The sequence below is a fragment of the Doryrhamphus excisus genome, linkage group LG1 (assembly GCF_037039965.1).
Source record: "Doryrhamphus excisus strain RoL-2023G ecotype Guam linkage group LG1, RoL_Dexc_Guam_v1.1, whole genome shotgun sequence".
Taxonomy (NCBI): Eukaryota; Metazoa; Chordata; class Actinopteri; order Syngnathiformes; family Syngnathidae; genus Doryrhamphus; species Doryrhamphus excisus.
The window spans coordinates 22,349,073-22,370,451 of NC_136357.1; the positions used below are offsets into that span (position 1 = coordinate 22,349,073).

General features: G+C 41.8%; 2 protein-coding genes across 3 annotated transcripts; one reads left to right on the top strand and one right to left on the bottom strand.

Annotated features, from left to right (window-relative positions):
* Positions 1 to 1,954: 1,954 nt before the first annotated feature.
* tmlhe (trimethyllysine hydroxylase, epsilon) lies at positions 1,955 to 8,261 on the bottom strand. The gene is made up of 7 exons (XM_058077809.2): positions 7,853 to 8,261; positions 7,576 to 7,752; positions 5,718 to 5,997; positions 5,509 to 5,628; positions 3,422 to 3,658; positions 3,065 to 3,203; positions 1,955 to 2,968 (listed from the first exon to the last, which is right to left on the bottom strand). The coding sequence occupies exons 1-7, from the start codon at positions 7,983 to 7,985 to the stop codon at positions 2,837 to 2,839; spliced, it is 1,218 nt and encodes a 405-aa protein (XP_057933792.2). The 5' UTR covers positions 7,986 to 8,261; the 3' UTR covers positions 1,955 to 2,836.
* Positions 8,262 to 9,476: 1,215 nt separating this feature from the next.
* On the top strand, positions 9,477 to 20,803 carry mpp1 (MAGUK p55 scaffold protein 1). Of its 2 annotated transcripts, none has more exons than XM_058077805.2 (12): positions 9,477 to 9,977; positions 13,046 to 13,177; positions 13,242 to 13,320; positions 13,431 to 13,516; positions 14,475 to 14,543; positions 16,814 to 17,010; positions 18,006 to 18,109; positions 18,182 to 18,262; positions 18,926 to 19,006; positions 19,101 to 19,303; positions 19,951 to 20,025; positions 20,114 to 20,803. In XM_058077805.2, exons 1-12 carry the CDS (start codon positions 9,855 to 9,857, stop codon positions 20,288 to 20,290), a joined length of 1,407 nt encoding a protein of 468 aa, XP_057933788.2. In that variant the 5' UTR covers positions 9,477 to 9,854; the 3' UTR covers positions 20,291 to 20,803. The 2 variants fall into 2 exon arrangements, with proteins under 2 accessions (XP_057933788.2, XP_057933789.2); XM_058077806.2 differs by having other exon boundaries at positions 9,487 to 9,977; positions 13,049 to 13,177.
* The last annotated feature ends 576 nt before the right edge of the window (positions 20,804 to 21,379 follow it).

A 21,379-nucleotide genomic window follows, 5' to 3' on the forward strand; every position in this document is an offset into this window, starting at 1 on the left:
ATCACCTGGGAGTGACTCCCCCCCGCCCCCAACCTCCCCCAGGTAGAAGCAACGTGATGCAGTGCTTCAACTTCCGCTCGCTGGAGGCAAGTCATAAAGTCCCGGTGGAGATGAAATGACATTCATTCCTTCAGCGGCGGCCCCGACCCCCCCACTGATTTACTAGACAAGCAGGACAGACTTATGAGCTGCTGCCGCACTCCCGCCCAACAAATAAATTACAACTAATCACGACATGTATCATTTCTACTGGGGGAAATACAGGCCCGTCTGTTACCAGGCAACATCTCCACCTTCCTGCTGTGCTGCTGCGTTCATGTGTCATTTCCATTTGACAGCGGTTCATGTCGGTTTTGCTGACCGTAGCGGTATCCACGTGCTCCGCTCATAGCCGTTAGCATGTCTGCAATGTGGCATTATTTGCTCATTTAAAATGGTAGATATGTGTATACCGGGGTCTTAATAAGATGGCCGCTTACACTGTGCAGATATTTCTACTTTTTCACCAATAATCTTTGGTAATCGTAATATTGGGAGTGGCGGCACGGTGGGCGAGTGGTTAGTGCGCAGACCTCACAGCTAGGAGACCAGGGTTCAATTCCTTCCTTGGCCATCTCTGGGTGGAGTTTGTATGTTCTCCCCGTGCATGCGTGGGTTTTCTCCGGGTACTCCGGTTTCCTCCCACATTCCAAAAACATGCTAGGTTAATTGGCCACTCCAAATTGTCCATAGGTATGAATGTGAGTCGGAATGGTTGTTTGTCTAAATGTGCCCTGTACCCCGCCTCTTGGCCGAAGACAGCTAGGATAGGCTCCAGCACCCCTTGCTACCCTCATGAGGACAAGCGGTAGAAAATGAATGAATGACATTATTCTCATACAAGTAGAATTTTTTCTGATAAATCTGAGGAGAAAATTTACAAGAAAGTTAAAATATTTGGAAAAAAAACTGTAGAAAGGGGAAAAACAGTTGTAATTTTTACGAGAATAAAGTCGTATTCTAACAATAGAAAAAACTGTAAATTTGCAAGAATAAACTTGCAAGTTAATAGGAGACATGTCATTTTATTGACATGGGGTTGAAATGTTACGTCATTATATGATGACAAAAGCAAATAAAGCGGTCGTGTCCGTCTTTTATTTTTAGTGTTCTCATTAAATGATATTTTGGAAATTAAAAGACCAAATGGCGCCCTGAGGTCAGCCCTGAGATCAGCCCCGGTTCGGGCCGATCGGTGAACTGGTTAGTCTGGTGCAGCTCGTTGCATGGCTTGCAACCACCGGAGCAAACAAAGATCCATCCTTTGTTCAGCCATTCTTGTTAGTGCTTGAGCGACCATGCAAAAACTGATTCCATCTTCACCTCCTTCTGGCACAAAGCCCAGAATGTGTCATGTATCAAGATTGGATTCTGATGCAACTGATACGTTCTGGTAAAACATAGTCCCTATTCAGTTGGCCTTGATGTTAATATTTACATTTCTAGTCACCCTCAGTAGACGCAGCCTATAATTCCGCTTTCTTTGAACACCGGCGTCACCACAGGAGCGTATTGATCCAACCGGTCACCTCGCACCACCCGTACATCCAGTCTAAATGCTCTCATTCATCCAGTTACCAGGACAACTTCAGTATCCTTGGCTGTTTCCATGGTGATGATGATGGGAGTCACAGTAGCGCCTCAAAAAGGGAAACATGACAGCATCTTTTGCATTCACTCTACATGTCGCTTACGCCCTCGTCTCCCGAGTTGGCTGCCTGAACTGAATTAGGAGCGCCGCTTATCTCCTGACAGCTCATTGGAAAAGTAACAAGTGATACATTCCATCATCGTCAGGGAGGCTGTATGGTAAAAGGTTGTACAGGTGTACTACCTGGTGTGCCGTAGCAAGGGGAACGTATGATCAAGGTCATCCGATCAGATCACGTGAAGTATCGTGCCAGCAGGGGGCAGAAAAATACCACAAGGAATTCACACAATACAATCATTCTTCGTTTATTGCGTTAATTGCTTCTGCAAAGTAGGATTCCTTACTTATATTGTCATAGTTGGAGCATAGAAAACGTTTTAACATTATTTGAGCCCTCTGGATGTGAAATAGCACCCCTATAGTCACCATTAGACTCATATTAGCCAATATAGCAGTAGACATAAAAGGAAATAAGACATAATATAGATGTACACGTTAGTTTACTTCCTACAGTGGCTATTGTCTCATCAATGGAACATTACTGACACCTAGTGGCCAGTGTACAAAACATATTTCAGTGCAATTTCATTTTTTAGGCTTGAAAAGGCTTCATTAGACATACAAATATACATACAATTGGATTCAATGTGCATTTTTACGACTAATAGTCTGCGTTCAACCACATCATGATTTATGATGATGATTTATTCATTACTGTATTATTTGAAGAACTGTGATTTAGTGAAGCCACAAAATTCAGTGTGGCAAGGGACAACTGGACAGTCATCCTCAGCGGGTCATTGGTTCCGGACCCGACCATAAGTAGTGCATTTCACAAAGTGTGATGTCTAAATGCTTATATTTCTATTTGATTTCATATCGACAATGCTCGGTTTATGTAAAAGGTGATTTCTATATGCATATTCTTTGAAAGAGCATTCGGATATTTTTGAAAAACTGTAATGAAATGAAACCGGGGAATTGGGGATGACTTTTCGTTGGATTATTAACTGCTGTTGATATATATGGATACATGTACATTTATAGCCAGCATTGATTTATAGATTTGTGAGAGCATTGGACTTGCATGTTATTAGCATGTGGCCTACCAAAGTACCAGAGTTGAGGGGCCGTCCTCGTCTAGGGTTAGACCTGCAGCCCCAAACCACGTGCTCTGCTGAGAACGTCATCTGTGGTCAGATAGCATCCACAGAGCTGCCTGACGCCGGTGAACGCTTCCCTCCCGTGCATGACCCGCCAGTTGTCGATGAAAATCACCTCAGGAGAAAAAAAGAAGATGCAGCTCTAAGTTGACGGCGCGTTGGTCATTTACACGGAAATGCGGATTTTGTTATTCTCAAATGAGGAACCTACTTTTCCCGGGGTCAGTTTCACCCACAGCTCATTTTCTGGTCGCCTCAGCTCTGTGGTCAGCTCTCGATGAGCCACATACCAGCGGCGAACAGCAGCATGCGGGATGGTGTTGATCACCGAACGGTCGTAGTTGTTGTACCTGTTTAGGATTTGAAGCATGGATTTTTCAATGGAATATGTTATATAATATTCTAATGTTTTATGTTAATATAATATTCATATATTTTTAATATAACATTTTATATTAAATACAGCAGTATGTTGACTTTTGAGTTCCTTTCTAACCACCAAAATGCAGTCCAGTCATGTGATCATCAGGTGACACTGCACAAGACATCCCTGCTGTTACTGACGTACCGTATCAGGTAGAGTTCCTTGTTCCAGGGATAGACGTTAAGGACGGGGTTGATGGCTACCATGTGGTTTCGGTGGCTGGCGGTGTTTTCCACGTATTCATGTCTGATGGGAACGCTGGAAAGCAGCTCAAAATGTTCCGGCGACTGCTTGCGAACTTGTTCTGCTGCATGGAATCCGTCCACGAGGAGCGTCTTGCCACCCGTGCCCTCATGCTTCAGGCAGTGAAACACTTGAATTCTGCAACAATGAGGACATCATTTAATTCCGTTCAGCATCACTGAGGCACAGTGGAGCATCCCCACAGTGAATGACCCTTCAACTTCTTTCCCACCTTAACACAGCAACAGCAGCGCCATGTACAGTATGTATCGGCAAGTTGGGCTGTCCTGCAAAGTTCATTGTCCTGGGCACACAGTACCATTATAGCATGCAAGCTAGCTAGGATGACGGAGGGCATTCAGAGTCCTTCCTTGTTACAAATGGCGTCAAACAAGGCTGTGTCCCTGCCCCAACACTCTTCAGTATGATGTCATTGGCCATGCTGACAGACGTCTTTGGTGAGGGTGGCATGGGAGTCGACTTTCAATACCGAACTGTCATACCAAAATCACAACACCCACCCATAACTTCTATCTTCAATTTGACAAGGCCACCCCTCACTCCATCCCCGCTCATCCGCAACCTTGGTATCCTCCTGGACCCCACCCTTTCATTTGAACCCCACATCAAACAGTTAACCCGGACTGCATTTTTCCATCTTAAGAACATAGCCCAACTCCGTCCATCACTTACATTCTCTGTCGCTGAATCCCTGATCCATGCATTCATCACCTCCAGAATGGACTACTGCAACAGTATTCTCTACGGTAGACCTTCCAAAACCCTCAACAAACTACAATATATTCAGAACTCCGCTGCCCGCCTCCTCACCTCCACCCGCTCCCGTGAACACATTACCCCTGTCCTCAAAAACCTCCACTGGCTTCCCGTTCCCCCAACGCATTCACTTCAAAATTCTTCTCATAACCTACAAAGCCCTCCACGATCTGACCCCCCCATATCTCACAGACCTGCTCCATCCACACAATCCCCCATGTCCCCTTCGCTCCTCAGACTCCAACCTCCTGGCACTCCCCTGTAAGACCAAGCTCCGAACCTGGGGAGACAGAGCCTTCTCCATCGCTGCCCCCACCCTCTGGAACTCTTTGCCCCATTCCCTCCGTACTTGCCCCGACCTTCCATTGCTGCCCCCACCCTCTGGAACTCTTTGCCCCATTCCCTCCGTACTTGCCCCGACCTTCCATCGCTGCCCCCACCCTCTGGAACTCTTTGCCCCATTCCCTCCGTACTTGCCCCGACCTTCCCACCTTCAAAAAACAACTAAAAATCCACCTCTTTAAATCTGTTTTTAATGTCTAACTTTTTATACCTGACTGCTGTGCCCCGCCCCGCTTTTTCTCATGTTTTAACTGTGTATTAACCAATGAATGTTGTATTTTGGTGTGTCTTCTACTCTGTTTACTTGCTTTTATTCAACTCCATTCTTCTGTAAAGTGTCTTTGAGTATTTTGAAAAGCGCTATACAAATAAAATGTATTATTATTATTATTATTATTAAAATGTCGTATTGCTGCTGGATGTTCACAGCACCCAAGTGATGCTGTAGGCTTTCTTTTCCGAAAGAGGAAGGTTTAAGAGAAAAATGGAAGGAATGGAATTCTGTTTGGAAGGTGACCAATCTTCATCTCCATCTCTTCAGTCCATATTCTACCTGGTCTCTATTTCCTTTCTCCTCAAAAACTATTGACACATGTTGGCTACAGGCATTGTAAACATCCTCTGTCTCGTACGTTTTTGTGTAGCTGATGACGTCACATCCGGTACTGAGACTGAACAGAAGAGCTAGCTCGTCATGGCTGCTGCCATGAACTATAAACGTCATGTTTGACAGCTCACTGTTCACTTTCAAAAATTGGACAATAACAAGTAACATTTTTAAACAAAGTTGATCAGTCATGTCACGGACCCTTTAACAATGTCAACCCAGGCACAAATGTACTTACTATCTGCTTTTCACTCCCACTTACCCACATGGTTCCTGGAAATAAGACGTGTCAGTGTGGCGGTCCAGGGCCAGCTGGCTGTAGGCGGTGTCTCCTCTGGAAAAATCTGAAGTGAAGCACCACATTCCCCCGTATGTCGTCTCCCTTGTCGTAAGGCAACACAATACACACATGAAGAGACATACAGCACGGCAGCCGCGTTACTATCGTAAAACAAGAACATGGCGGTCTACCTGATAAGACTGACCCTCTCACAAATGGCCTTCGTGGCTTCAACGGTAACAGGGACATCTTTCACAAAAGCAATCCCATAGAGAAGATAGTTCTGCAAAAACTTCTTCACTTCATCGTCACTTCTCATAAAAGGATCCCATGGGGAGGCGGGCACGTGCGCGTTCTTATAGCCGTCAGCGTTCCACAGGATACGTGGCTGTACGGGGCGCTGCTTCGTAGCTTCATAGCAGTTTTCAGCTAGCCAGCTAAGGCTGTATTTGGATATGTGACCTCCAGGCCCTGAGACGCACAAAGTAGGGCAGCCATTAGTTAGGACTTCAGGTTGTTTTCACCTCTAAATGCAGTCTATGCAGGCAAAACCTATCCTAAACAATCAGGTCATTATTTCCCCCACTGTATCTAGCTTTAAAACCAGGGAGGAATAAGATAATTCTCTTCAAAAGGGCAATAATGTCCTAAGTGGTGGATATCATACATTTACCAAGTCCCTTTTAGGTTAAATCTTCATGTTGAAGTAAAATGACCTGATTGTCTGATACCGGTTACACTATGACCTTTTGATGGGCAAATATAATTTTTATAGTACAGTATGCTCTTGAAGAACCCGACAGTGGAGCTGAATTAGTAGGTATAATAATTCAACACACAACCAAAGGGGAAAGTCCAAGTCACCATCTCACAAGCTTACTTATTTTTAGTGTACGTGCAGCGCTTGCCCTGTTTAATGCATGCTTAATATCAGCATCTGTGGTAGGAAATTAATAATAGTTTGCTTTGTTTGGGCTGTATGTCAGCTACATTTTGTGCATATTTTATTTTGGGTCAGGACATTTGAAATAGTGTTCATGTTTTACAAATGCATGCTTTAGGGAAATGGGTGGAAGATACAAGTGTTCACATGTTGTATTACAGTCTTATTCCAAAATGAAATACATTTATTTTTCTCCCCAAATGTCTACACAAACCACCCCATAATAACAATGCAGTAAAATATTTTTATTTTTTTATACATATTTTAAAAAAATGGACTAAACTATAAAATGTAGAAAAAGTGAAAAACAAGGATTACTTTGAGGTGATATTTTTTTTATTTTTTGTGTATTTCATTTAGGTACATGAGCGCAAGTATTGTTCAATGCATTAAAGGGGCTGCACGGTGTAAGTGGTTAGTACGCAGGTCACACAACTAGGAGAGCCGAGTTCGATTCCACAATCTGGCATCTCTGTGTGGAGTTTTCATGTTCTCTCCGTGCATGCGTGAGTTTTCTCCGGGTACTCCAGTTCCCTCCCCCATCCCAAAAACATGCTAGGTTAATTGGCGACTGGTATGAATGTGAGTGTGAATGGTTGTTTGTCTACATGTGCCCTGTGATTGGCTGGCAACCAGTCCAGCGTGTACCCCGCCTCTCGCCTGAAGACAGCTGGGATAGGCTCCAGCAAATGAATGAATGAATAATGCATTAACACAGTTTCTGTAGCGGATTATACAGTCGCTCCTCATTTATTATGGGTGAGAAGGATTCAGTCTTCATGAACTGAATATTTTAGTAGTTGAACCAGTTTCTGACTTTCTAAATATGGCTTGTTCCGTTATTTGAGCCCAGTAGAAATAACACCCCTATAATCACCTGTACAACCTAATATTGTTTGCTTACACTGCATTACATCACTAATCCACAGCCACGGGTCATAGCACGTAGCAACCTTAGGGCCCAAATAGTTTACCTCCAATATATTTTAACTAAACTTAAGAGTGTTCAAACTATCCGGCGGCTCGAGGGAGAGATGTTGCAACCACCATAAAAGAGTTACGGACTGTGCTGCTCGTGTTGTGCTTTTGAACCAAGACTGACTTACAAGTGAGGATGAGCTGACCATCTTCTACTTCCGTGTGCTCGGGACGAATGTTGAGGTCAATACTTCCGGTGTCCAACTTCCTTTGGTTGGTTTGGAAGTTGTATGAAGAGGAAGAGCGGCAGTGATCCCGCAGCCACACGTAGTCCAAGTGCAGTCGTTTGTCTCCGTAGTGGAGTTCTGGCGTACGAGCACGAGCAAAATGATTTACGACTTTTCCATCCAGTAACAAACCGATTTACGACTCTTGACACCTTTATTTAAATATAGCAGAACTCACCTAGACAGTTTTCGAGTAAGTGTAGAGCTGCCGGAGGGCTAGCGAAGCACCGGACCTGCGTCATGTGAGTCCATTGGGTCCGCCAAGTGTGTTTGACAACACATCGGACACTTTTGCTAAGCGTCCTGATCATCGCAAGTGTCCAAAGACCGGAAGTTAGACAACTTTACGGCCGCGGCAGTGACCACCGACCACTTTCAGTTTCCTCCTAGCTTTTATTAAAACCGGGTTGTATTGAGCTATAAAATGTCCTTCTTCGTGTAGAGAAGGACTTGAAACCGATGATCAAACACCATTAAATACACGCTATATGATTTAATATTCTATCGCGTTTCCTCGCCTTCGCCTCATCTCCTTGTTAGTGGACTGTGCGCGAGAGGCTTGCGGATCGATCCAAATATCGGTAGTGTTGATACCAAGGGTAGTATGCGTATTGAATCGATACTGACGCGAGGGGAACTATTTTTTGGATTTTCATATTGTTGCGTTGTTGGTGGCTTTGGTGGGAAAAAATAAGAATTACATTTAGAACCAGCAGCGGGTTTTGCATTCAATCATTGGGAAAAGATTCAATTTTTTAAACATCAATATCAGTGTCGATATCGGCATATGCAATACTCTAATGTCCAGTTTGGTGGTATCACTGTCCTAATGTGTCGTCGGATCGATGGTAAAGTCGGCAGTATCGCCCAACCCTGTGCTGCACATGCGTAGTTGCACTATTGACGCAATGTAATATATTCGCTGTTTCAAGCGAAACTTACTTACTCTGTGTCTGTCATTATTTTGCACTTTTACATACCACTTTGCTCATCCCAGTGTCAATGTAAGAGCCCATTACGTATAAACCTGTGACAATATCGAATTATTTTCCCGTAATTCTCAATAAGTAATATATAAAACGACATTATTAGTTAGTGCTTTTACCCAACCACAAGATGCCGCTGTGTCGCTTGTAGCAGTATATACATACGGCAGGCAGACAATCAAAAAGACTTGCAAATTGGTTGACAGATGCTATATAATAGAAATTGTGATCATTTTAAATTAAGTGGTTATTACGCTTCGCTTACATGATTTGATATGGTCATCTTTGATCTTATACCGGTCTGTAAGATCTTACAAGTGTGTTTATATGTATATATATATTGTTCAAATGTGTCTATTAGACTGTTCGTGTCCATTTTACTGTATTAGTTCAGTTCCTCAATTTGAAGTAACTTTGCCAGTTGTTTAAGTGATATCACCTCCAGCGCTTCCTGGATAGCGCAGCCCTCCCTGCAAGGATCGCTGCGGCGTGCTGCATTCATGTTTCCACGAAATCTTATTATCCATTCACCAATACGGTTGTTATTGTGTTTTTCCTCGGTGTGCAGCTGAACTTACAAGATATTTCGTTACGTATTGTAGTTTGCTGATTTAATTTCCGATAGTGTGGTAGTTACATTACTATTAGGAGCATAATATCCGCTCTTTTGTAACGATAGAACAGTCGACACATCGGTGTTGCTGTTGTCTATGTGCACTTATCGGCCACCGTAGTAAGTAAGTGCGTTGCCACAATATGAACCTTACAAACCATGACAACATGTTCTATCATCATACACTAAATGGATAAGCTTAACATTAACTACCAGAGACAAACGTCGTACGCCTTGTCTAATTTAAAAATCATTTTAAAAAGTTTAAAAAGGAACTTTGACTATGAGGTAGTGAGCGCTTGAATGTTGGAGCTTGTGGTAAGCTCGTGAAGGCAGCACGAGCCTGCCCCTGTTTACTTGCTTTGTCAGCGGTGTCCCCGCAGTGGATCTCATGTAGATCACCTGCAGCCGACCACAAACCCTGGACCTTTATCTGACTGACATCATACCATCAGCACTTTACTATCTCGGATAAGAAGCATTGTTTCACTCTCTTGCGGACCTTGCACGGAGGAGGCGTAGGGGTGGGGGCGGGTGGGTTGCGAATCGGGTTCACATGTTTTTCTACGTCCACCGGAAAGATGACGTTAAAATCCAATAAAAACGAACCCGCTGTCATCCTGGAGCCTGTGAACTCTGCCCGGTCAGCCCTCTCCGATCTCTACCTGGAGCAGCTCCTTCAAAACAAACCAAAGTCTGACAAGGTAAGTTGTCGCTTTTTACCTTTAAATGCAAACATTCGGATTCCTTTGCTTCCGGGAAGCGGAGATATGACACAGTTGTTTTTTTCCCTCCAAAATATACACGATTTCCAAACACATCGGCGTTTGTTTTGTAACGCAGAGCGCGTTATTTTTAGGGGATTTGAATGCATTGCTAAATAAATCAGAAGGACTAGAAAGCTGAGTCACCACTGTGGTGGATTCAACTGGATCCAGCAGGCACGGCTGATGCACTTCATGCAAATATCATGTTTATACCGTTTACACATCACAAATCTGCTTCCTCATCAGACACTGTACAATATTGCAGCCTCGTTCGCCACTTTAGGCCATGCTGGTCGTCTACGATGTCACACTTTTCTCAGTCATGGTGTCCAAAGTGCGCCACAGGGGCTGTTTTGGGTCTGGCCCTTGGCATATCAAAATATACAAAAGCTTGAAAAACCAACAGCAAAAATGGAAACAGGAGCAAGTTAAAAGATTGATTTTGAAAAAAAATTATAGTCTTCTGAGAAAAAGAGCTGTCATTTTTATGTTTTGGAAAATTTGGTTGGGAAGAAAATTCAGAGAGAAAACATTTGTGAGATTGTGAGAGGAGATTTGAAATATTTGTAACAAACATTAAGGGCTATAATAAAGAATAAAATGTCAAGTTGGACGACTAAGGAATTTTTTTTTTAATTTGTAAAATGACGAAAAGCAAACAAAAGAAAACAGAAAGTGGCAATTTTGGGGAAAATTAGGTGGGGGAAGAAGTCATCATATTGTGAAAATAAAGTCAAAATAGTCCGAGAGAAAACATTCACGAGAAGAGAGCTATTTTGTAAAATGACAATAAAAATGAGCAAGAAAGTCATAGTAATGGTTAGCGTCATTCATTGGCTTCAGAAACATAGTGAAACGTACGCTAACCCAATCAAGACGCCACCTTCCTGTTGGCCCCATGGTGGCCGTTATTCTGCAAGCCGAGACTTGTGGCGTAACCGTGTCAGTTCACAACTACAACAGAAGAGTCAACTGCTGATGACATCACAGCCGAAGTCCGCTTCCTGTGTCCATGGATTACCGAGCTAACAGGCTGCTAACAAGGATGTTTTGTGATTTTAAAAAAACATATTAAAGCATAAAACGTACACAAGTGACAACATTTTCAACGGCGGGTACATAGAACAGCAAGTATAATGTTTTTAGCATGTTATGCTACACTGTGGTGATAATAAGAAGTCTTGGAACAAACAAAGTCTATAAACGTGCTCAAACAAGCCACAAAAGCGAGACGTCAGCAGTGCACTACAGAAGGAAGGAAACTTTTTTCCCGACATCAGCACTTTGCTGTCCTGCTTAACGCTGATGTGGTGAGTAAAAAGGCCTTCACGGCGACACTGCTGAGTGTAATGTCGATCAAGGGTGACACTTGGGCTGTTTTATTTGCCAACTAAGCAACTATCCATATGCTAAGACCACATGACGAGGTGAGGAGCGTAGAGCCGGCGTTTATCACAGACACATCCCAGATTCCCCTTCTACCTGGGATGCAATTAGAAAGGAATTTGAACTCCTGAATGTAACACGTACAATTCTACAGTATTGCATGTCTCTTTCCGCTGTGACTTCTTCCTATTCTGCCATTTCTCAACCCATCCAACATAAAAATGCTCAGCTGTGGTGACTTCGAAATCAGGAAAAAGTCGAAAGAAAAACAAACAAACATTCAAAGACGTTGTGATTATGTAATGCCCCCTAGGTGTTGGTAATGTTACTATAATGTGAGGTGAGACACCAGACATGATTGCCGGAACAACTGACTTATATGGCAGGTTTGAGGGATCTCGCAGTAATATCTCGCAAGTAATCCTCAACATGGGCTTACGTTCTGGCCGTAACTCACGGCAAACTAACACTCAACTCTGAACCCCCTACGTCACTTCCTGTCCAACACAGGAACACATTTACAACACACAGCAGCATTCGTCTCATTTCTGTCTTATTAATTTGTTATTTTAATGACAATATTTACTAATAGGAGTGTAAAGTGTATATGTATACTATACTCATATGTACAGGATCTAATAATGTTAAACCTCGTATTTAGAAGGGCATAAACAGATTTTATATGCAATGAAAATATTCCATTATAAGTAAGGAATCCTACTTCACAGAATTCTGTCGGGTCCGACACCAATTAATCATGATAAACGAGGGATTAGCGTAGCATAATCCCTCCATTTTTTATGGTTTTTAATATTATTAGAGCCCTCTAAACAGGAAATAACACCCCATAGTCTCCTTTAAGGTTGTATTACCCAATACAGTTGACACAATATCAAAAATAAGACATATTAGATTAGACATAAATAAGACATAACATAACAGACTCATATTTAGCAATTTTTATGCTTCGAAATGCCTAATTTAGGTTCAAATACTAGTAAATATACTACTAAAGATACACTAATCATACTAGTAAAAGCCACAGTGATAATTATTTTTGACAAGTGCAGCTTGATGTATACAGTGTATCATCTTGCCCTGTCTTTCGTCTTAAAATGCAGTAAAAATTTCAGACACTCAAGTAATGATTAATCGTGATTAATTAATTTGAAAAGTGATCTTAATCAGCCCCCAGATTAATCACCAAATCCAAAGCAGGTCTAAGCAGTGTTTTGGTGGGAAGCCTCCTCGTTTGCACTCTGTAACGACGCCACGACGGCCATTTCCTGATTTCATCGGCTCCATTCCAGTTCATCAAGGTGCAAAAGTCCACCTCCGACCACACCAGTACTGTCAAATAACGACATATTTGCCAAAAAGCCCAACGTAATCCGCCTTCAGTGGCGTCGTTCGAGCGGATCCCCCGATGAGCGTGTGCCGTATCCATGACCACACGGACCTGTCGGGCCAAATCGAGGGACGTGTTTAATGGGGTGTTCTAATGTCGGGTTAATTTTTAACCTCCAGCATGTGTTGGATCTACAAATGAAAGACTGGTAATTAGCAGAAGGCTTTCTCTGGAGCTGCTCGGAGAATGTCCTCAATTTTGCTTCTCTTAGCAGGTAGCCATGCAAACCTTGGACAGCAAAGGGGCGGAGCTTTACACCAACGGAAGCGCCAAATACATGAACGGCACCGAGCTGACCAAGATGAAAGAAGTGGCGTTTGAAAAGAATCCTTCCGAGCCGATGGTACAGCCCCACCCCCACCTTCACGTTGCTTCCTCTTCTCTTATCTTTGTCATCTCATCTGCAGGGCGTCACTCTGAAAATGAACGACAAACAACGGTGCACCGTGGCCAGGATATTGCACGGGGGCTTGATACACAGACAAGGTGACGCACTGCTGGGGTGTGCTTTCAACCACGCTGATGTTGTCTTCTACCTTTGCCTTTGGTTGACCTTCTCTCCAGCAACCAAAGCGTATGTCCATTCCTTTTTCCAGGATCCCTGCACGAAGGCGACGAGATCGCAGAAATCAACGGGAAAAGTGTGATTAATCAAACAGTAGATCAGCTACAAAAGATCCTGGTACGTCGACACCTATTTCATAAACACATATGTTCCTCAAACGCGATCACGCAGTGCGCTTGAACGCCTCATCAGCACAGGGTGCGGTGCTTGAAAGGAGGAGGAAGGAGACACACCTAATTCATGATGTGTATTCATCATGTGTATTCAAAAAACAAATCCATTTGCTTGCTTTGACTTCGAAATATGCAAAGTGTAAGTAAACGTTAGACGGCATAAATAAATATACAAAGAGAAAAATGACTTGAATTATGACTTGAATATAAAGGAAAAAATTATTTAACAAATAAAAATGATTGAAATAAAAGCAAAAAAATAAGTGTGTAAATGTAGTAAAAAATAATAAATAATAATAATAAATAATGAAAATGAAATAAAAAATAACAAAAATAAAAATACCAAAACAACATGCATGCAAGCAAAATAAGAGCAACAAAATAATAAATATGCTTCACAGTAAAATAGAAAATAAAAAGTAATAAATAATGACTTACAAGGAAATTAAAAAAATACAATGACATAAAAGTGTAGAGCATAATACAAATAAAAACAAATATGACAACATTGTAAAAGAAAACAAATAATAAAAATTAATGAATGAATAAAAAGGTAAATGATGATATAGAATATATTTTATGTATTAAAAGTTCCAAATGTGCTGATTATGCCAATCAAGCTAAAATACAGCACACAGGTCTATTTGTCCACACTAGTCTCTTTAATAGTAAGTAGTACAACAACGCGTTATTTTGACACCCTAGTATAAAACAATTACAAAAATAAAAGTCATTGAAATAAAATACTAGAAAAAATAAAAAGAAGAAGAAGGTTGACATCTGGTCTTATGAACACACCATCCATTCTTTCCAGAGACTGAGGCATTTTTCCAGAAGGAAAACCAGGTTCTGCTCTCTCTCGCTATCCTGCGTGTCTAACGGGACCTTTCTCTTTACTACAGAAAGAAACCAACGGATTAGTCACAATGAAGATCCTTTCTAACCAGAGGAGTCACTCCAAAGCCTGTGAGGTATGCATTCAGCTGAAACGTGGATTGTGTGGTCTTGGTGTGAAGAAAAATAAAATGATTTATTCCATATCATGTATTTTTCCGTGCTAGGTGAATCTCCTCTTAGTCAATGAACATCCAAGGTGACTATAAAACGGGTATAGGAGTAATAAAAGAAGACAATGGCTTACTGTAGTTTGACTGTGAAACACTGGTAGTGTGTTTCATGCTGCCATCTGCTGGTCGCTTCGCCACATGACACCCAGCATCCTCTCACGCTCCTGTATAATTGTGACGTTTTTGTCATTTTTACATGTCTTTTGAGCATCTAGCAGACTTGTCGTGTGCTTGTGTGTTTCCAGTGATGGCAGTCCACATTCAAGCTCATCGTCTTTTATTTTAGTCATTACTTGCTTCTTTTTTTTTTTCCTCCAAAAGCTGAACTTTGGCCAATCCACACCACTACCAGGCTGATTTGGAGATGTTTAGTAGTTAGCTACTAACCACCGTGCCGTTTACCCTCCATAAATGTGACCTTTGGCAGCCCGCACTCTGCACTTTTCATTGAATCATACTGACAGGTGTACCTAATCATTTGGCCATAGACAAGCCAGAAGTGATTGAGTGCAGAAGTACAAGCGCAATGAGAAAGTGGATCTTGATTGTTGATCCTGTTTTTGCTGTGTTGCTGCTAAATGTACATTTGTGGCCATCCTGTTTACCACCGCTAAGTACCACTTTAGCATTATTAGAGCGCTCCAGACAGGAAATAACACCCCTATAGTAGTCTCCTTCACACTCCTATTACCCAATACAGTAGAAATAATAAGAATAAGACATAAAAAAAAATTGTGCTGCTGAGAAACTGGTGCTTGCCAGAAACGTGTTTGGGTGTTTGGGGAGCTGAGTAGGAAGCCGGACAGGAAATGATGATGGGAGTTTGGGCAGGAGGAGGACTGATGCACAGCCAATCGCAGCGCACATATAGACATAAACACTTTAAAGAGACGTAATCTTATGAAAAACCACAAATGAATTTAAATAGTAGCATAGAGTTGAAATATTGGAGGAAAAATTAGTTTTTAAGTTGTCATTATTGGAAAATTAGAATAAAGCCAGAATATTATGGGAATAAAGTCTCAATATTATAAGAACAAACTCTATGAAGAATATTGAAGAAGGAAGTTGAAATATTTGGGGGGAAAATAGCACAAGTGAAAATAACATTTGAAATGTAATGAGAATAATATTATGAGGAAAAATAATGTCATCTTAGTAGCATAGAGTTGAAATATTCAAGAACAAAAATGTTTTTAAGTTGTAATATTATGAAAAATAAAATTTTAATTTTTGGACAATTATCTTTGGGGAAAAACTGGTCAGAATATTGCAAGGAGAAAATAGATTAAGATTATGTAGGAAGAAAATGTAAATATTTCGGGAAAAAAAGCAGAAATGTATTAAAAACTAAGTCAAAATATGAAAAAAGTCATATTAAAACAAGAAAAAAGTAGCATTTTACAAGAATAAACTATATAATACTATAAAATATATAAAGAGGGAAAATAGCACAAGATTAAATATTCAAGAAAAAAATCTGTTCTGTTTTTAAAGTTGTGATATTATGAGAAACAAACAAAATGAGGCGGTAGAAAATGAATGAATGAATGAACAAAATGAGGTTTGGTACAAAGTTGTGAGCCCTGTGATTGGCTGGCGACCAGTCCAGGGTGTACCCCGCCTCTCGCCCGAAGACAGCTGGGATAGGCTCCAGCACCCCCGCGACCCTCGTGAGGAAAAAGCGGTAGAAAATGAATGAATGAATGAACAAAGTTGTGATGTTATGGGAATAAAGTCCAAATATGATAGGAAGTCAGATCATTTATGAAGATTATTTCAGAAAAAAGTAGAAATATTTGGCAAATAAAAAGCAGCCAATGACCCATGTTCATACTAATAATACACTGAGATGAAATCTGTATAACCTCTTAGCATATCTACACGTGAGGAAGTTAGCTTTTTGTCATTTTTCTGCCAGAAATGTCAAAATGTGCTGAAATATGCATATTTTTGGACTAATCGTTGGCCGTAATGCCAATTTAGAAGCAGGAAGTGGTGAGGCATTACTGGAAGTTATCAATAAATCGAATCCATTACTGCATATAGAAGCCAAGTCACCAAAGACACGAATGTGGAGTCCCTGTCAGACAGAACCTTTGGCTGCAAGTAAATAAGTTGCATCCAGCGTTCGGAATGACATGACAGCAAAGCGCGTACGCTCTCCCTTGCAGACGTACATGAGGGCCCAGTTCAACTACGACCCATCCACGGATGAGCTCATCCCCTGCAAAGAGGCGGGGCTGCGTTTTCAAACCGGCGACATCATCCAGATCATCAACAAGCAGGATCCCAACTGGTGGCAGGGCACCGTAGAGAGCAGCGCCGCCGACTTTGCCGGACTCATCCCGTCACCGGAGCTCCAAGAATGGTTGCCTGATGACTCTCGTATCTTGCATCTTCCCTGGCACATTGTGTGTGTGTGTGTGTGTGTGTAGATGATGTAGCAAAATGGCCACAGCCGGCCGACCTCCCCGTGCGGGATTCCACTGCTAGGAAGTTCAAGACTCCACATATCAAGACAAAAGCCCGCTTCATTTTTCTTCTTAAATCATTTTCCTATCACCTTTTTATTGTGTTATGACTTCGCTTCCATCATTACAACTTAACATAATATTGCACCTTTAACCAGTCTAGGGTGTACCCTGCATGTCGCCCAAAGACAGCTGGGATAGGCTCCAGCATAGCCGCTACCCTAAAGAAGATAAGCAGTATAAAGATGGGTGGATGGCTGGATGGATGGTTGGATATTACAAGTTCATTCAAATAACTTTTTTCTCTTGACTTTCTTCTTGTAAAATTACAGCTGTTTTTGTTTTATTTTCCAAATATTTTCTTATATTTTCTCTCATAGTATTATGACTTTAGTCCCATCATATTTTGGACTTTGGATATCATATATATATATATATATATATATATATATATATATATATATATATATATTCTAACTTTTTCACCAACCTAACGTTCCCGAAATGACCATTTTATTTAGTTTGTTTGCTTCTCATCATATTACAATTAAAAAAAGAGTTCACCTTAATGCTACTAATAACTATTACAACGTCATTTTCATAAAAGCGCAACTTTTTCTGCTAATATTTTGACATTATAACTTCGTAAAATTACATCAATTTTTTCCTGTTCAAGTTTCTATTTCAGTTTTCTTCTTGTAAATTTTCTTCCCGTAATTATGACCATATTCAGATAATATTTTGACTTTATTATTGTAACATTATAACTATTTGGCAACCTAATTTTCCAAAAATAGCAACTTGTTTCATTGTTTGTTTGTCCTATTGTGACATTTTCTTGTCAAGCGTCCCAGCGGAATAATGCCGGTCTTTCTTTGTCTCGGTCCTGCAGGAGGGTGGCAAGTAAAAGCAACGCCAAGGAGGGTGGTCAGTCCTGGAGCCCGTTTGGAAAGAAGAAGAAGTGCAAAGACAAGTACCTGGCCAAGCACAGCTCAAGTGAGTCGGTCACCAGGATGGAATTCTTCTTCCCGTTTCGTCCTCGCCTCCAACCAAACGTTTCTCTTTCAGTTTTCGACCAGCTGGATGTGATTTCCTACGAGGAAGTTGTCAAGCTCCCTGCTTTCACACGAAAAACCTTGGTGCTCATCGGTAAGTTTCATTCACCCAGCCAGAACATCCTCAGGAAAGAATAAGCGTGTGTGGAACTGGGAAAAAATGGGAATGCTGGACGACACGTATCACAGCTTTGGTCAGAGCCCCACAAAATCCAGCGTTTTTGCTCAAGAATCCCGCAGTTTCACATATTCATGTCTCTATACGTCGCTGATGATGCTTTTTCGTTATGCGTCAAGATTTCCTACATTGTCCTTGAATGCACCACAGTTGGTTTGTTTGGCTCATCAAAGCGAATAGATCGTTTACCGGAAGTCCAACAGGCCATTTTTCTGGCCGGAGCTGTTGCTCATTGTTTTTCGCCATTGGCTAGTGGTGAGCCCCAGGGGCTCCTGTACGTGAAAGGCAATTGAATGCATCACAGAGGAACCTGGGCTGGCTTGTTTTTCCGTTAACGTCGCAAAATTTGCCCTTGGTTTGTGTATATTTTTCCGGTTAGTGTGCAGTACAACGCGCATCTTGTCGTGAGTCGCCAATGAACTTAACATGCATGGTTTTGGAATGTGGGAGGAACCGGAGTACCCAGAGGAAACCCCCCCCCCCCCAAACACACACACACACAGGGAGAACATGCAAACTCCACACAGAGATGCCCAACCTCTATTCCAAGATTTGTTGACAAATGTTGATGGTTTTTAGGCGCCCCCGGTGTTGGGAGGAGCCACATCAAAAATTCACTGCTGACGAAGTACCCTGAGAAATTTTCCTACCCCGTACCACGTAAGTAGAAAAGCAAACCTTCAGTATGAAACCAAAAACAGAAACGTAAAAAGCCTGACATGGTGGTGTGTCGTGTTGAACATGCGGTCCACAGACACCACCAGGGCTCAGCGTAAGGACGAGGAGAACGGCCAGGAGTATTATTTCATCTCTAATGAAGCCATGACCAAGGGCATCGCCAACAACGAGCTGCTGGAGTACGGCAGTTTTCAGGGAAATATGTTTGGCACCAAAATTGAGACCATCCATAAGATCCACGAGCAGGGAAAAATCGCGCTGCTGGACGTGGAGCCGCAGGTTGGCATTGCTGTGTATGAATATACAGACGTACACGTGTCAGCTTCAGCTTGAATATTTCTCTTACATTATTCTCAGAAAGTTCTACCTTTTTCCCCACCCTTCTTTTTTCTTGAATAGTTCAACTCTATGCTACTAAAATGAGATTATTTAATCTCATATTACGAGTTTATTCTGGGAAAATTTACTTTTTCTCTCCATATTTAGACTTTTTTTGTGCTTTTGCTTTTATCATTTCATATCAAATGACATTATTTTTCTGTATCAAATTGTGAAATTATTATTCTTGTTAAATCTTGTTAGAATGCAACATATTTTAATAATTTGACTTTATTTTTGTGCTGTTTTTCTAAGTTTTAGGTTATTTGTAGGCTTCTTGTGAATTATTTTATTTTTTATTATTTATTAAATTGTATTACTTTAAATGAAAAAACAAGTATAATTCCTTATTTCATAAATGCAATATTTTCATTGTTTGATCATAGAAATCCTATTTAGGACCATTGAAAGATGTTTTAGAGCCCTCTAGACATGAAATAGCACCCCTATAGTCGTCATTACCCTCGTATTACCCAATATAGTATAGTGTGGGTGTAATAACGGGCAAAAAAGACAAATTGCACAACTTTGTTGTCGTTTCTCCACAGACATTGAAGGTCTTGCGAACTGCTGATTTTGCTCCCCTGGTGGTGTTCATTGCGCCCACCGACACAGCGCCGCAGGTACGACACCCGTGCTCTAATAAACCAGCAACTCCACGGGCGTGGCGTCGCGTGGAGTTGCTGGTTTTACATGTTATGTCTCCCCCAGACGGAGAACCTGCGGATGATCCAGAAGGAATCAGACGCCATCCTGACGGCGTACAGACACCTCTTCGACCTGGTCATGGTCAACAACGACGTGGACGAGAGCGTGAAAGGTGTGGAGGAGGCCCTGGAGCAGGCCACCTCCACACCCCAGTGGGTGCCTGTCTCGTGGGTGTACTGATGGGCGGCGGACACCAGCGTCATATCTCGTTATCTTTGGAAAGCAGTGCAATATCACTCCTTACACAAAACCTCTGAGTTAGTGATGTCCCGAGTGTGAATGGGTTTATTTTTGGGTACATTTTCACAGATGTTTGCATGTGTGCATTATTAAAAAAAGCAATATTTGGAAAGATTTCTATCAGAAAGCAGAGACCCTCAGCAGGGATTTATGATGAGCTTGTTGACGTATTCGTGCTTAAGGCTTTTGAGGGTGCCATACAACGTCGTGATGGTTGTATTGTGAGTACATGCAAAATAGGACCGCAACTGTGAATGAAATCCTCCCTTTCAAGTGATAGGATTTTATTACTATGTCTCCACGTTGTTATCTCTTCAGTGCATAGATCAGGGCTTGGTTTTGGGTGGAACAGCACATGTTACTGTCTTGTTCGGTCGGTGGTCTGTCACAACTCAAACTGTATACCTCGTAGGCACTTTTACAAATATATTAAATTTCCCAGCTCTGTCGCAACTGCTGGTGTGGCTGTCATTTGCATTTGCATGGAAACACACAAACCAGCTGTTTTGCACACATAATCCTTGGTTTATTGCGGTTAATTGGTTCCACACACAACCGTGATAAAGTAGGATTCCTTATTTATATGTAGTATTAGTCATTAGAGTATGAAGAAAACCTGTATACAACCTTCTGAATATGATTTTAAACATCATTAGAACCCTCTAGACATGAAATAACACCACTTCAGTCACCTTTGCACTCATATATGCGCCTGTGTTTTGCTATAAATGAGTCCAGGGTGTACCCCGCCTCTCGCCCGAAGACAGCTGGGACAGGCTCCAGCACCCCCCGTGACCCTCTTGAGGAAAAGCGGTAGAAAATTAATGAATGAATGAATGAGTTCCCTGTAGGACCAAGGCTAACGTTGCCATGATTCCATAGATCTTGCAGCATTTTAGGGCTTTTGGTTTTGGCTGCACGGCGGGCGAGTGGTTAGCACGCAGACCTCACAGCTAGGAGACCAGGGTTCAATTCCACCCTCGGCCATCTCTGTGTGGAGTTTGCATGTTCTCCCTGTGCATGCGTGGG

What these genes read in the sequence shown, in the direction of transcription:
- tmlhe (XM_058077809.2), bottom strand. Translation starts at nt 7,985, where the DNA reads ATGATCAGGACGCTTAGCAAAAGTGTCCGATGTGTTGTCAAACACACT. An exon ending in TATTTCCAGGAACCATGTGG is followed by an intron (nt 3,659 to 5,508) that starts GTAAGTGGGAGT and finishes TCATTGTTGCAG; the next exon opens with AATTCAAGTGTTTCACTGCC. An exon ending in AAGGAACTCTACCTGATACG is followed by an intron (nt 3,204 to 3,421) that starts GTACGTCAGTAA and finishes AATCCTAAACAG; the next exon opens with GTACAACAACTACGACCGTT.
- mpp1 (XM_058077805.2), top strand. Translation starts at nt 9,855, where the DNA reads ATGACGTTAAAATCCAATAAAAACGAACCCGCTGTCATCCTGGAGCCT. An exon ending in AAAAACCTTGGTGCTCATCG is followed by an intron (nt 18,263 to 18,925) that starts GTAAGTTTCATT and finishes GATGGTTTTTAG; the next exon opens with GCGCCCCCGGTGTTGGGAGG. An exon ending in TGCTGGACGTGGAGCCGCAG is followed by an intron (nt 19,304 to 19,950) that starts GTTGGCATTGCT and finishes GTTTCTCCACAG; the next exon opens with ACATTGAAGGTCTTGCGAAC.